General features: G+C 36.4%; 1 protein-coding gene across 1 annotated transcript; it reads left to right on the top strand.

Annotated features, from left to right (window-relative positions):
* On the top strand, window positions 1-12,469 carry wdr21 (WD repeat domain 21). Its single transcript, XM_073816674.1, has 14 exons — window positions 1-32; window positions 362-501; window positions 911-966; window positions 1,059-1,216; window positions 6,030-6,112; window positions 6,204-6,306; window positions 6,603-6,746; window positions 6,836-6,885; window positions 8,287-8,366; window positions 8,464-8,556; window positions 9,592-9,689; window positions 11,347-11,526; window positions 11,641-11,755; window positions 11,837-12,469. Exons 2-14 carry the CDS (start codon window positions 395-397, stop codon window positions 12,067-12,069), a joined length of 1,500 nt encoding a protein of 499 aa, XP_073672775.1. The 5' UTR covers window positions 1-32; window positions 362-394; the 3' UTR covers window positions 12,070-12,469.
* Window positions 12,470-15,291: the final 2,822 nt, after the last annotated feature.

The raw sequence follows: 15,291 nt of genomic DNA, 5'->3' as shown, positions 1-15,291 counted from the left end.
GGAAGAAGTCAGCACGAGTGCATCTTTATCAGGTGAGTTTATTACGACTCCTTTTTACATAAAGTTACAACTTATTTAAGCGATCAATATATATATATATTAACGTAAATTATCTTCTACAACCGTTAATATAAATTCACGTGGCATAAATGAGCCACGTAAATGTTTATAATAGTAGTCTTAGCATGTTAGCTCCTTGTTCAGCTCCATAACAAATCAGTGTTTTTCATCACTGCTCATTTTCTGAGCAATGCTCCAAAAAGTTTAGGTTTTCATTTATGTGTGCTAAAACTACAAATGAATACACAGTTTGTTCTCTTTATGTATATTTAAAGACATTGATCTGGTTTGACTAATTTAGCAGGTATACTGGTATGATTCCTGAGAAGTAGAAATGAACCGGAGTAACTGGCGATCGAGTGGCAGGGACCGTCACCGACAGCACAGTCAGTCACATTGGCGGAGCAGACACCGTTCAGCCCACGATGAGCAGGAATATAGGTAGCTAACACACACTGAGTCGATCATTTTTCACCCAGACGCTCCTTTAAATAAAAATGATGTCATTTACTCGCCCTCACGTTGTTGCAAACTTGTTTGAGTTTTTCTGTGGAAAACAAAAGGTGATGTCAAGCAGAATGAATGCCTCAGTACTATTGTATAGACAAAAGATGCAGTCAAAGTGAATGCTGTCATTCTGCATAACATCTTTTATGTTCTATAAAAGAAGGTCATACAGGATATTTTTTTCTTAGTGAGCAATCCCTTTAATATGTGTGGTGTGTTCCAAATCAGCACGTGTTCATACAAAAGTATTGAGACCTAGAGTCAGCGGTTTTGGCAGTTCAGTTTCTTCCCGTTAGCCTTGTATTTTATTTTATATTAACAATTAACATTAGTATTTTTCTAGTTCTGACAGTGCAGCAGGTGATGCAGGTTCATCCTCAGCATCCTCATCTGCACCAGGTGAACTTTTATTTTACATTATTGCCCTTCATGTCTTTTGGTCCTGTCAGTCCAAAACGATTCACTTAACCATTATCTATTATTGTTTATAGAGTTGCCAGGTTTCTATTTTGACCCCGAGAAAAATCGCTACTTCCGATTGTTGCCTGGGCACAACAACTGTAATCCTCTGACAAAAGAAGGGCTCCAGAAAAAGGAAGAGGAGAAAAAGAGATCAGCACTGCTGGCAGAAGATGATGGTCCTCGAAAGGTGAGTTGGGGAAGTACTGTACAGTATATGTCACCTAGCTGTACGTAAATGAAGTTTATGGGCAATTCTACAGTCAGATTTGTAAATGTCAGTCTTGGAAAAAATATATTTTTTCCACAAATTTTGTATGTATACAAATTGTATAATATCCAAGGTACACATTTCTAGTAACTGTGCAGTTTTTTTTTTTTTTTGAAAGTTTTGGGATATTTGTCCTCTCCCCAAATTTGTCACTACCGAAACACAGTAATATATAATTTAATTAGAAGGGTTATATTGACCTATTAAGATTTTGCTTGCATCTTCTTTGTAAATGTAAATATTTTTTATTTTAACAATATTTCAGGTGTGATTTATGAGATTTGTTGTATTTTAAATCCAAATTTTCTTTTTAAAAGGCAAAAAGTTAATCATACTGATTTCAAACTTAAAGGGATAGTTCACCCAAAAATGAAAACTTGATGTTTATCTGCTTACCCCCAGGGCATCCAAGATGTAGGTGACTTTGTTTCTTCAGCAGAACACAAACGAAGATTTTTAACAAAAACCGGTGCAGTCTGTCAGCCAAATAATGGAAGTGGATGGGCACCAGAGCTTTAAAAGTAAAAAAAAAAAAAACATCCACAGACAAATCCAAATCACACCCTGCGGCTCGTGACGATACATTGATGTCCTAAGACACGAAACGATCGTTTTTTGCGAAAAACTGAACAGCATTTATATCATTTTTTTACCTTTGATACATAGCCACGTCCATCTGTCCTGAGCACGAGCTTTTCATCCGGCTCGTTACATGTGTACCCGTTCTGGCGTAGTATACGCAAACACCGGAAGCGATCTGTCGCATGTATACAACACTCATCTTTACACAGTGCACAGAGATTGTGGGTATAGCGGCTATTCAAAATGGCAATTATTTTGGCTTATCCCGATTGTTCAAACCGATTTAAAGCTAAAAGATTACGTTTGCTTGCGCAAACTCATCCGGGACTTTTCACCGGTTTCCCCTTCCGGCGTTTGCGTATACTACGCCAGAGTGCGTACACGTTTAACGAGCCGGAAGAAAAGCTGTGCTCAGGACAGATGGACGTGGCTGTGTATCAAAGGTAAAAAATTATATAAATACTGTTCAGTTTTTCAGAAAAAACGATCGTTTCGTGTCTTAGGACATCAATGTATCGTCACGAGCCGCAGGGTGTAATTTGGATTTGTCTGTGCATGTTTTTGTTTACTTTTAAAGCTCTGGTGCCCATCCACTTCCATTATTTGGCTGGCAGACTGCACCGGTTTTCGTTAAAAATCTTCGTTTGTGTTCTACTGAAGAAACAAAGTCACCTACATCTTGGATGCCCTGGGGGTAAGCAGATAAACATCTAATTTTCATTTTTGGGTGAACTATCCCTTTAAGGATTCAGTAGTTTGAATATACATTGAACCAAACACTATCATAACATCTTTTTTTTTTTTTTTGACAAAACATCCCATGTTTCGGTCGTGACAGCACATTTTCGGTAGCGACCGCATCACATTACAGAGTTTTAACCTACATACTAAAACACTACTAAAACACTAAAAATTTGCAAAACTGCACTAAAATTTTGCAGAGGTGTAAAATACTTGAGTAATTTTACTTGATTACTGAACGTAAGTATTATTTTGGGAGATTTGTACTTTATGCAAGTACAAACTAAACTGACTACTTGTACTTTTACTTGATTACATTTCTGAAGAAAAAAACAGTACTTTTTACTCCTTACAATTTTATTTCATCTTGAAAAGTACATTACATTTTTATTGTATCTTATGCACATTAAATATCATAAACGGAAGCTCAAACGAGCATGCCTGACGTGACAATCAATGATCAGTGTTTTCATGCATCAAGCACACACATTGCTACTTTAGTTATGACTTTTATCAGGTAAATAAATGGCTGGCTTTAAAACTTAACCATCAAATCTGAGGAAACATACTGACGTAGCAAAATTGCGTTTTCCCCCCAAAAACGTTTATTCATTATTTGTTCATTATTTTTATAGAGCTATTAGCTGTGTAATATATTAGCTGAATGCACAACATTGAGTGCAAATGAAATCAGGGATAAGAATTTAAATACAATTAATATTTTTTGTGGGAATTTTTTTTTTCATAAATGTTACAAATCTCCAAAAAAAAAAAGTATGTAAATAAACATTGTATGTTAAATTAATTGTAATTCATGTTTAGTCATGTTCTTACCAGATTGTGGATAGTTTGCAGTTACAATATGTCGTTATATGACACATTCAGTAGGAATTTATATTTTTTTCATCTTAATAATTACATTATTTGCTCATTAATTAATCTAATTAGTCGCAAATAATTATTTATCGGTATTTGCTGAGAAAAAAAAACCTAAATGTCCCAAATAAACAATTAAAAGTTTAATTATCCTTTCAGACAGTGACGTTGAATAGACAACACAAAAAAGTGGCCTTAGAAAATGTTAATGTTTTATGTTTTAATTCTATGACTCGCCTCATTAATTCAACACATTCTTGTATTCTGTCTGAAATATGTTTCTAGCCTCTGCATCACATCTTGCTCTTCAAAAGGATAGTTTACCTAAAAATGAAATTTCTCTCACTATTTACTGAACCTCTGTCATCCCAGATGTTTATGACTTTCTTTCTTTAGATGAACATGAACAGATTTTTAGTGAATATAATGCAAGGGGACAGGACCACTTCAGAAACCACCCAAAGTGAACACGACGGTCAAGAGTAAAATATTAGTATTTGTATTCTTATTCATTTAACTTAAGAAGACCCTGATTCATTAACATGAGTTGCATAAACTACTGTCATTTTCACTTTGTATATAGTTTTTGAAGTGTCATTTTTGGATGTCCCCTACACTTGTGTTAAGAGATTTTTCTAAAACACTTAGTTTGTGTTCATCTGATAAATGAAAGCCATATGGGATGGCGTGAGGGTGGAAAAGATGGAGTTTCCTTTTTAAGTTCCTTTTCTTGTATTTTTTTTCCCCCGATGTGCTTCATTTTAATTGTTGTTCTTGCACTAGATATACGTGTTTAACCTGTGCCATTGCATTTTGTTTCATTCTCTCCCTTTAACCATATGTCTGTATGTCTATCAGGAAAAAAAAATTACTTTTACTTTTTCAATACTTGAGTATAATTTAAAGTTGTACTTTTTTTACTTGTACTCAAGTATGTTTTTGGCCAGATACTTGTACTTTTAATTGAGTAAAATTTTCACTGAGTATCTGTACTTTCACTTGAGTAAAATTTTTGAGTACTTTTTACACCTCTGAAATTTTGTTTATTTCTCCCAAATAAAAGATTATGCGCTCCCTTTTGTCACTACCGAAACAATGATGACGTGTTTCAGTTGTGACTGTTACGGTAGTGACAATTTTAGGGAATAACACCCAAAAAAACTACAGAAATCAAAACAGAAACTTCACCAAATGTTTCGGTCATAACTGTTTCGGTGGTGACAATTTTAGATATGAACCTAGTTCAAAGATGCTAATCAGCACATGGCTAACTAGCACAGTTCTGAATAGTTGTACACATAAAAACTAAATGCTATGGAATAACTCCAAAAAGTGTTTAATTATAGAAAAATGATGTTTGGTAGTGACATTCTTTAAAGTTACACACAGATTTTTCATACTTTTGAACACATTTACCTCAAAATAATGGGGCCTATCTATTCACCATGTAGCTATGAGAGAGAGTGACACATGAAAATGTCCTGATCATAAATGTAGGGGTGTAGTTAAAATCAGTCAAAGCCAATAGACTAAAACATATACTGTTGTGGTAGTGACATGAAAATGTGGGGCACAATTTTTTTTTTTTTTTTTTTTTTTTTACATAAAGTTGCATAATTTACAAAGAAAATATAAATTTTTTTTTGAACTTCAGATTTAAAAACAACAATGGAATAAAATGCAAAAGTATTTAAATATCATTTTCATAACTTAAAATTTAGGGGTTAGGGTTTGGGACAGCCACCTCCCAATTGCAAGTACCCACCACTAAATTTTAGATTTTATATAAATTAAGCTTACTGATATGTGACCCTGGACCACAAAACCAGTCTTAAGTCGCTGGGGTATGTTTGTAGCAATAGCCAAAAATACATTGTATGGGTCAAAATTATTGATTTTTCTTTTATGCCAAAAATCATTAGGAAATTAAGTAAAGATCATGTTCCATGAAGATTTTTTGTAAAATTCCTACTGTAAACATATCAAAATGTAATTTTTGATTAGTAATATGCATTGTTAAGAACTTAATTTGGACAACTTTAAAGGTGATTTTCTCAGTATTTTGATTTTTTTGCACCCTCAGATTCCAGATTTTCAAATAGATGTATCGGCCAAATATTGTCCTATCCTAACAAACCATACATCAATAGAAAGCTTAGTTATTGAGCTTTCATATGAAGTATACATCTCAGTTTTGTAAAATTTAACCTTATGACTGGTTTTGTGGTCCAGGGTCACATATTTTAAATATTATTGTGGGTTTTAATAGATAATAAAAGGATCTTAGTAAACAAGATTTGAATAATTAAATGCTTTTTAAATGTGTTTTTGTTTTTTGTTTTTGGTTGTGGGACATCAGTTTGGACCAATTCTGTAGAGCGGCCCTTATATGTTCATTTCTCAATTCCTAAATTCCAGCTGTAAAATTTTAAGAAAGAAATCTATTGATGTAAAATCATACCTGCAGTAATAAATCATAGGATTGAGATGTGCAGGTATTCACTGTCTCCTTGTTTCTTCTTAATATGTTCAGAAAGCTCCCAGGACTGGGCTGAATTCTGCATTGCTGTTACAGAAGAGACATCTGGGTCTGCTGCCCCCAAGCTCCTATTCTCGGTATGACATAAAATATCTTACGGACACAACTTTTTTCAGAAAGCACTTTACCAGGTTCTCTCATTGGTTCCAATGCTTTTCTCATTTGCAGGTTGATCCATGAAGTGAAAGTCAGCGGGATGCAGCGTCACAGGCTGGAGGTGCAAAGCTCCAACTCCACCAGCCCAAACACAGACAACTTCCATCTTATTGTTGTAAGCCTCTTCTTATTTACTGGAAGAACTTAAAACTCAAAGGCAACTCAGTCCATTTAAATGTGTTCTCAAAGGAAATACAGCCTGTTATGCTAAGGAACTTGAGAACAGTCAAACCGTTTGTGGGTTACTCTTTGTTTTCATGGAAGTGGATTGCTGGCAGGTGTTACTGGAGGTTTTGGCCTCCAGTTGTCTGTTCTTTAAAAAACTAGCAGAAGGAAGATTAAGTTTTGGCAGTGATTGTGGTTTCAGACTGTGCTTTCCTTTCCTTTTTTTCTCTGAATGCATCTTATTAGGCGGATTCAGCTTGTGAGCGAGTCTTCACAGTAAACGATGTGTCGCACGGAGGCTGCAAGTACGGCATTATGAATTTCCACGGCTGCAGAAAAGGCTCTCTTTCAGTGGAGATGTGCGATAACCTTTATTTTACTAACCGCAAGGTAACCTGGGGAATTAAAAATGAATTCCTTTTACCAAAAATAAGATTTCAAATCACTGAAAACATTTTCTTTTTTTTATTTTGTTTCAGGTGAACTCTGTATGCTGGGCGTCTGTGACACATACAGACTCTCATGTTCTGTATCCTTTACACATTTCACATGCTAAAAGCTAAATCTTAAAGGAGTTGTTCACTTTCAGAACAAAAATTTACAGATAATGTACTCACCCCCTTGTCATCCAAGATGTTCATGTCTGTCTTTCTTCAGTCGTGAAGAAATTGTTTTTTGAGGAAAACATTTCAAGATTTCTCTCCATATAATGGACTTCTATGGTGCCCCCGAGTTTGAACTTTCAAAATGTGGTTTAAATGCAGCTTCAAAGGGCTCTAAATGATCTCAGCCGAGGAAGAAGGGTCTTATCTAGTGAAATGATTGGCTATTTTCTAAAAATTTACAATTTATATACTTTTTAATCTCTACACAGAGTACACACAGAGCTAGACAAGATGAGCATTTGAGGTTAGAAAGTATAGAAAATATCCAATCGTTTTGCTAGATAAGACCCTTCTTTTTCATTTAGAGCCATTTGAAGCTGCATTTTGGAAGTTCAAACTCGGGGGCACCATAGAAGTCCATTGTATGGAGTGAAGTGTACTGAAATGTTTTCCTCAAAAAACATAATTTCCTTAAGACTGGAAAAAAAAAGTCATGAACATCTTGAATGACAAGGGGGTGAGTACATTATCTGTAATTTTTTGTTCCAAAGTGAACTACTCTTTTAATTTATTTTTATGCTTTTTTTTTTTTTTTTTTATGTAGATCTGTAATGCTGTTTTACTAAATAAAAACTTAATGGGATGTCAGTTTTCAGGAATTTTCATAATCGGCGACCACTAAAATAAATGGTCAGGTAATTGTTAAGATTACCAAAAAACAGATGTGGAGGCAGAGGAGGACTTTAAACACTTTATGCTGATGATATGTGGATATTAGCATTGGTTAACATCTTAGTTTGTAATACATTTATTCTTTCTTCATTCAGATTTTACTTTGTTACAAGATCAGTTCACTCCTAAATTAAAATGTCCTGATAATTTACTCGCCCCCATGTCATACAATATGTTCATGTCTTTCCTTAGTCGAAAAGAAATGCGTAACCCCTCAGCTAGGATTGTGTAAAGCCCTTTGAAGCGGCATTGAAAATGCAATTTGGACCTTCAGCCTGTTAGCCACCATTGAAGTCCACTATATGGACAAAATCCTGAAATGTTTTCCTCAAAAACCAGCCTTTTCGACTAAAGAAAGAAAGAAAGACATGAACATCTTGAATGACATAAGAGTAACTAAATTATGAGTAAATTTTAATTCTGGAGTGAACCAATCCTTTAACTGTGAACTCTTAGTTTGAATAAAGTGCATAGCCTTTATAATTAAAATAGGAGCAGACCAGCATATTTACTCTAATGACAATTCATCAATGACCAGATGGTCACAAGCATCTCTAATCAATAAGGAAGTGTTTCTTGACAAGTCTTTTCAGGTTGTGTTTGGTGGGCATTTCTCAGACCCCAGGCTGCGTAAGCTTATTGCCTGCTTCTCTTTTCAGCAACTTCAATCCAGGTACAAATCTTTTCCTTTTGGGTCTCCCACAGTTTTAAATTAAAAACACTTTTTATTTGTTTTCCCTTTATTAAACTGAAATGACTTTTTTTATCAGATCAACCAGGGATGCTGTGCAGTTTTAAGATCTCCACAGCTTGGTCATGTGCATGGTGCCTCAACCCACAGGCTGATAAAACCTTCAGCACTGGTGAGTTTTTGTATGTGTTTCTACAGTATGCTGTTGAAATGAAAATTGTGCTCACACTGGTTACATTTATTTGACCAATATGTTGGTAAAAACAGTAATATTGCAAAATATTATTATAATTGACTGTTATAATAATAATAATAATAATAATAATATATATATATACACAATGCCTTGCGAAATTATTCATACCCCTTCATTTTTTTCAAATTTTGTTATGTTGCTGCCTTATGTTAAACTACTTTAAATTACTTTTTTCCCACATCAATCTACACTCCCTACTCCATAATGGCAAAGCAAAAAATAGGTTTTTAACATTTGTGCAAATTTATTAAAAATAAAAAACTGAAAAGATCCCGTTGCATAAGTATTCATACCCTTTTCTGGGTCACTCGAAATTTAGCTCAGGAGCATTCATATTGCTTCTAGATGTTACTACACTTTGAGTGGAGTTAAACTGCGGAAAATTCATTTGAATGAGTATGATTTAGAAAGGCACACACCTCTTAGAAAAGGTCTAACGGCTGAAGATGCATATCAGAGCAAAAACTGAGGTCAAGATAACTGCCTGTAGAGCTCAGTGACAGACTTGCGTTAAGGCAATGATCTAGGGAAGAGTTCAGAAAAAAATCTGCTGCATCGAAGGTTCACAGAAGCATTATCCATAATGGAAGACTATTGGAACAACTAGGACTCTAGAAAATGTCTGCCAGCCCCCATCCAAGCTGACAGAGCTTGAGAGGTGAAAAGGTGAGGCAAAGAATGGCAGATAATTGCCAAATGCAGATGTGCAAAGCTTGTCACATCATACCCAAAAAGACTTGAGGCTGTGAAGGTGCTTCAACTATGTACTGAGTTAAGGGTATGAATACTTATGCAATGTACTTATTTCAGTGTTTTATTTTTAATAAATTTGTAAAATTTGCAAATCTGGTTTTTGCTTTGTCATGTATGTATGTATATTTATTTATATGCATGTTTTCTATATACATATATAGGACAGTTTATTGCATTTGATTTCTTTTGTATACCTAGGCCTTTCTCGACGAGTGATTGTGACAGATGCTGTTACTGGACGTAGAGCGACGTACCTCGCAGGCAGTGATGTTCTAGCTCAACAGTTTGCCCTGAGGGTGAGGAAAAGAGCTGATTTTTTTATTACAAGTAACATCATGTCTGTACGGAGCCCCTTACGTCACCTGTAGAAGAAAAATAATTAATCCGTGGGGACGGTTTTGCGATTCGTTCCCTCAGTTTATAAACCGTTCTCACGAATTCTTAAACTGTTCCCTCAGTTTAACAATTCGTGCCCACGGATTAACAAACCGTGCCCACGAATTTCCAATCCGTGCGCTCAGATTTTGTAAACCGTACCCTCGGATTTTTAATCCGTACCCACAAAGTCATAATCCGTGCGCACGCTTTCGCAATCCGTTCCCACAGTTTGTAAACTGCTCTCACGGATTTGTGATTATGATAAACTTTTCACCCAGAGTTAGATGCATGCTGCACTATTAATGTTATTATTTAATAAGGCCTATTATTACATTGCATTTAGTTTGAGAGCAAAGGAATGGCAACATAACCTGTACATTATTTGTTTTGTATTGCTTTTTACCTTCTCCTCTCCAAAAACTCGTTTTTTTTTTTTTGTTTTTTTTTTTTTAATTCAGGTAATTTTATATTTTGAAAAATATTATTAAATAAAACAAAGCCGTTTGAACAGCGCTCTTCACTTATTATTTTATTTTGGTACAATGACCGCACTTACAAAACAGGCTTTATTTTAGCGTTTATTTTACATTAATAACCAATAGGATAAAATACATGGTGTTTTGGCAGCTAATCTATTGGTGATTAATATAAATAAAGCTAAAAACTCTGTTTTGTCAGTGTTGCATAGTCTCATATAGCCTACTGAGAAATAAAGTTTAAGAAATGCAAAACAATGCATCCAGCACCTAAACAGGTGTCCTGGTTGAATTTGGGGGCGGGGCCACAAATCCGTGAGAGCAGTTTACAAACTGTGGGAACGGATTACGAAAGCGTGCGCACGGATTATGAATTTGTGGGTACGGATTCAAAATCCGAGGGTACGGTTTACAAAATCTGAGCGCACGGATTGGAAATTCGTGGGCATGGTTTGTTAAACCGAGGGAACAGTTTAAGAATTTGTGAGTACAGTTTATAAACTGAGGGAACGAATTGCAAAACCGTCCCCATGGATTAATTATTTTTCTTCTAGAGCTGACGTAAGGGGCTCCGTATGTCTGTCTCTTTCTGTTGTCTCCTACTTTACAGTCTCCCTCAATTTTACTGTAATTTAAAGGTGCTCGAAGTCATTAAAGGATTAGTTCACTCCAGAATTAAAATTTCCTGATAATTTACTCACACCCATGTCATCCAAGATGTTCATGTCTTTCTTTCGTCAGTTAAAAAGAAATTAAGGTGTTTGTGGAAAACATTGCAGGATAGTGGACTTCAATAAGGGATCAAATGGTTCAATGGAGAAAAATTCTGGAGTTTAATTCTCTAAAATCTTAATTCCTTTTTGTCTAAAGAATGAAAGACATGAACATCTTGGATGACATGGGAGTAAATTACCAGGAAATTCTAATTCTGCCGTATACTAATCATTTAATAACATTCTGCAGGGTAAAGCTTTTCTAAATTTGATCAATTTTCTCTCACTTTTTTACTTTATGTACATAAGCTAAAAAACTAGTAAAAATATATCTTTTTTTTTTATATATCTGTGCAACAATTTGTGCCATGCGCCTTGTATTTTAGGCTCCCGTGCTGTTCAACGGCTGTCGCTCGGGAGAGATCTTCAGCATTGACCTGCGTCAGCGTGACAGGGGTCGCAGTCACGGTTGGAAGACCAGCCGCTTCTTCCAGGAGTCAGCCATCACCTCGATCCAACTGCTACAGGATGAGAACTACCTCCTCGCTGCTGACATGCTGGGCAAGGTCTGTCTATGATAAACAACTCAAATGACCACTGACCATTGTGCTATTAATAACAATTTAGAGCTTTGAATTATTAATTAATTTTTAATCTCCCTTCATATTGTCGCTGAACAGATAAAGCTGTGGGACATCCGCGTTAAGCGGTCCGTCAAACAGTACGAAGGACACCACAACGAACACGCCCACCTACCCATTCATGTCAATGAGCCAGAAGGATTGCTGCTTGCTGGTACATCTTTTTCATACAAACCAGTTTCAGTTCTGTTCTATCTTAGTTCTTGTACCACATCTCATTGTGTGTCGTTTGCAGTGGGTCAGGACTGCTACACACGACTCTGGAGCCTCCAGGACAGCCGTCTCCTTAGGACGATACCTTCACCTCATCCTGCAGGGAAAGACTCAATACCAAATGTGGTGTTTTCCCCCCAGCTGGGTGGCAGTAGAGGACTTCCAGGACTCCTTATGGCTGTTCGTCATGATCTGTACTACTACTCTTACAACAAAGACTACCAGGATGGACTAACACTGGAGGGTCAGTGCTAACAATTACCATCTAAAACGAGAATCAGGCTGCTGTGTGGAAAATACATCTGTTGTCATTGTTACTTTGTCCTACTGACCGAACTGTTGCCATTTTACCATTTGCCTTTAGTTTTTCTCTTTTTAAAAAGAAAAAAAAATTGTTCTAGATTAGACTGTGATGGATTCAGAATACGTCTTGTCCGTTATATCATCAATAGACTGATTTTTGGAAAAGCTTATTCGATATACTAAATTATAGTCGCATATAGCCACTTGAAACATACCTCCTTAAAGTGCAATTTTATGTTTTTTTGGAAACATTTTACTTTGATATATGCTGGAACTTTTTGGGAAAAAAAAAAAAAAAGAGGGGAAACAATGCTTCAATGTTCAAAATAAATCCAAACTTTCTTTATCTGTATCTTTAGTTCAAATCCCAACATGAATTTAATGCTTTAACTATTTTTGTCCATACAATGAAAAACAATATTGGACCCCATTGACTTTTTATTGGACTTATCTAATATTCCAGTTCAAGTCTGTCTTCAGCCAAAAAGAAATTAAGGTTTTTGAGGAAAACATTCCAGGATTTTTCTCCATATTGTGGACTTCAGTGGGGATCAATGGGTTGAGAGTCCAAATTGCAGTTTCAATGCAGCTTCAAAGGGCTCTACACAATCCCAGCTGTGTGACGTAGGCAGAAGTACTGACCCAGTGTTTTCAAAAGGTTTGTTACCCTTACAAAAAATGGTAAAACAATGATGTTGGATGTTTCTGAAGTTAGAGGAGAAATTGAGAAAAAGTTTTTCAAACCAAAGTACATTTTCCAACATGATTACGGAATCCGTGAAGTTAAGCTAATGCAAGATGTGCATTTGTGGTTAAAGTATGTAATTTTTTTTTTTTTTTTTAATGAAAATCATTTCAATAGATAAGGCCCTTATTTTTCAGCTGGGATCATGTAGAGCCCTTTAAGGGTGTGTTCACACTTGTCATGTTTGGTACGATTAAAACGAATTCAGGTGCGATTGCTCTGTTAGTGCGGTTCATTTGAGTAAGTGTGAACACTGCCATCCGAACCCTGCCGTGCACCAAACAAGCGGGCCAAGACCAGTAAAAAGATGGGTCTCGGTCCGCTTCCAAACAACCTCTGGTGTGGTTCGAATGAAATATGAATGCAACATGGACCAAATACTTCTAAACGAACCAAAAACAAAAAGTGATGCGACAAGATGCGACAGATTTTATGAAGGGAACAAGCTGTGTATCCAGAGGGAAAACATGGAGCAACAATGAGGTAAAGTGCGTTTTATGAGCTCTTTTTTGTGAGTTAGCAGGTGATAAACTCACTTTATCTTTAGGCCACTTTAGGTCGAACACGTTTTTCTTTTGTTTGGAGTGTTTGGTGAGTTCCGTCACAAAATATACGTCATTCAACCAGACCAATTATGTTATGAAATTATCACTATTAGGTTCGGTATCTTTTAAGTTCGCTGTCAAAAATGCCAGTGTGAACGTAAGCAGGCCAGGACCAAGTGTGAACACACCCTAAAACTGCAATTTAGACCTTAAAAAGGGATAGTTCGAGCATTTAAGACATGAAGGTTGTATTCAATCCTTATCAGCACTATAGTGTATACACACTGACCCACACTGCGTTCACCTCCCTGGTCAGAGTTCTGGCCGCTGGAAGTTTTTCAAGAAAGTAGTCACGGTTAGTTTCCGGGGCCTCAAAACTGTGCGTTTTTACGTGAAAAAAATATATGCGTTTCAAAGCTTGATTAATTTACATCACAAAAAACACTCCTGACAAAAATCATACCTCAGTTTTAATCGGCACTATATTCTTTCTGTTTCCATCAATCCGCGCTGCTGTCAGTTCGCACGTTCCGATCAGCTGTTCCATTACACACTCGAATGACAACGACGTAAAAAGTAGAAAATTAACAATGGTGCGAACTTGTAAATTCCCAGGTTGTGACCACAAGAATGTGCAGGGATCGCCGTTCAGATTCCATCGTTTTCCTGTTTCTGATATAGTTATGAGACAGCTTTGGCTGGTTGCCATCGGCTACTCTGCGGGAGCTAAAATATCCAGTATCAAGGATTTTCGTGTGTGCAGTGCTCACTTCAGCGAAGACGATTACATCCCCAACCAAGGAGGAAAAATCAAAAAACGGATTTTAAAGAGTTCTGCTGTACCAGTACCACGGGTAAGCTCTATTTACTAACTTTATGTCGCATACGACAGGTTTATTTTGAAGCTAACGTCGGTTTTTAGGCTAACGTTACACTGAGAATATTCTAACCGGGGCAGTGATAGCATCGACAATAATCGACTGTCTATGTGGTGAGAAAATCGGCAAATGTCATAACTAATGAATTTAATTGAATCTATATAACACAACAAAATATGATGCTTTGCTATATTTGTTATTGTCTGTAACTATGCGGAACGTGTGTCGGTATCATCGTGTTTATAAGTGTGCTTGAAGTCACATACAGGTAGGTCTAAACCAGGTATCTCCAACTCCGGTCCTCGTGAGCTACATTCCTGCAGCTCGATGTTTTCCTATGACAGGACACCTTTCTCAAATGAGACATTCTGTACAAGCCTGCTAATTACCCGTTGATTTGAGTCAGGTGTGTTGCATCAGAGAAAAACTAAAACCAGCAAGACAGTAGCTCACGAGGACTGGAGATCCCATGTCTAAACTGTACAGTAAACAATCTGATGTTTAGACTCCTGTGGAAATCACGTGAAACGAGGTCTAATATAAAAATATATATATCGTCTGTTCCGTCTGACATTGTGCTAAAATTGGTTTCATCATCAGAAGTTTCGTAGTCAGACATGTCAGCGAGTCGCGCTATCAACAGCTGATCGGAACGTGCGAACTGACAGCAGCGCGGATTGATGGAAACGAAAAGAATATAGTGCCGATTAAAACTGAGGTATGATTTTTGTCAGGAGTGTTTTTTGTGATGTAAATTAATCAAGCTTTGAAACGTATTTTTTTTTTTTCACGTTAAAACGCACAGTTTTGAGGCCCCGGAAACTAACCGTGACTACTTTCTTGAAAAACTTCCAGCGGCCAGAACTCTGACCAGGGAGGTGAACGCAGTGTGGGTCAGTGTGTATACACTATAGTGCTGATAAGGATTGCATACAACTTCCCTTTAAACCTATTAGCTGCCACTCCAAGTCCACTATTTGAAGAAAAATCCTGGAATGTTTCTTCA

Source organism: Garra rufa, chromosome 13, assembly GCF_049309525.1.
Source record: "Garra rufa chromosome 13, GarRuf1.0, whole genome shotgun sequence".
Classification (NCBI taxonomy): Eukaryota; Metazoa; Chordata; class Actinopteri; order Cypriniformes; family Cyprinidae; genus Garra; species Garra rufa.
Note: the sequence above shows the minus strand (reverse complement) of the source record. Positions and strands in the feature narration are given on the sequence as shown.

Bases quoted from the DNA above. Each gene is read 5' to 3' on its own strand.
- wdr21 (XM_073816674.1), top strand. From the start codon at position 395: ATGAACCGGAGTAACTGGCGATCGAGTGGCAGGGACCGTCACCGACAG. The intron at 6,113-6,203 runs GTATGACATAAA...TCTCATTTGCAG, and splicing joins CCCCCAAGCTCCTATTCTCG to GTTGATCCATGAAGTGAAAG. The intron at 11,527-11,640 runs GTCTGTCTATGA...GTCGCTGAACAG, and splicing joins CTGCTGACATGCTGGGCAAG to ATAAAGCTGTGGGACATCCG.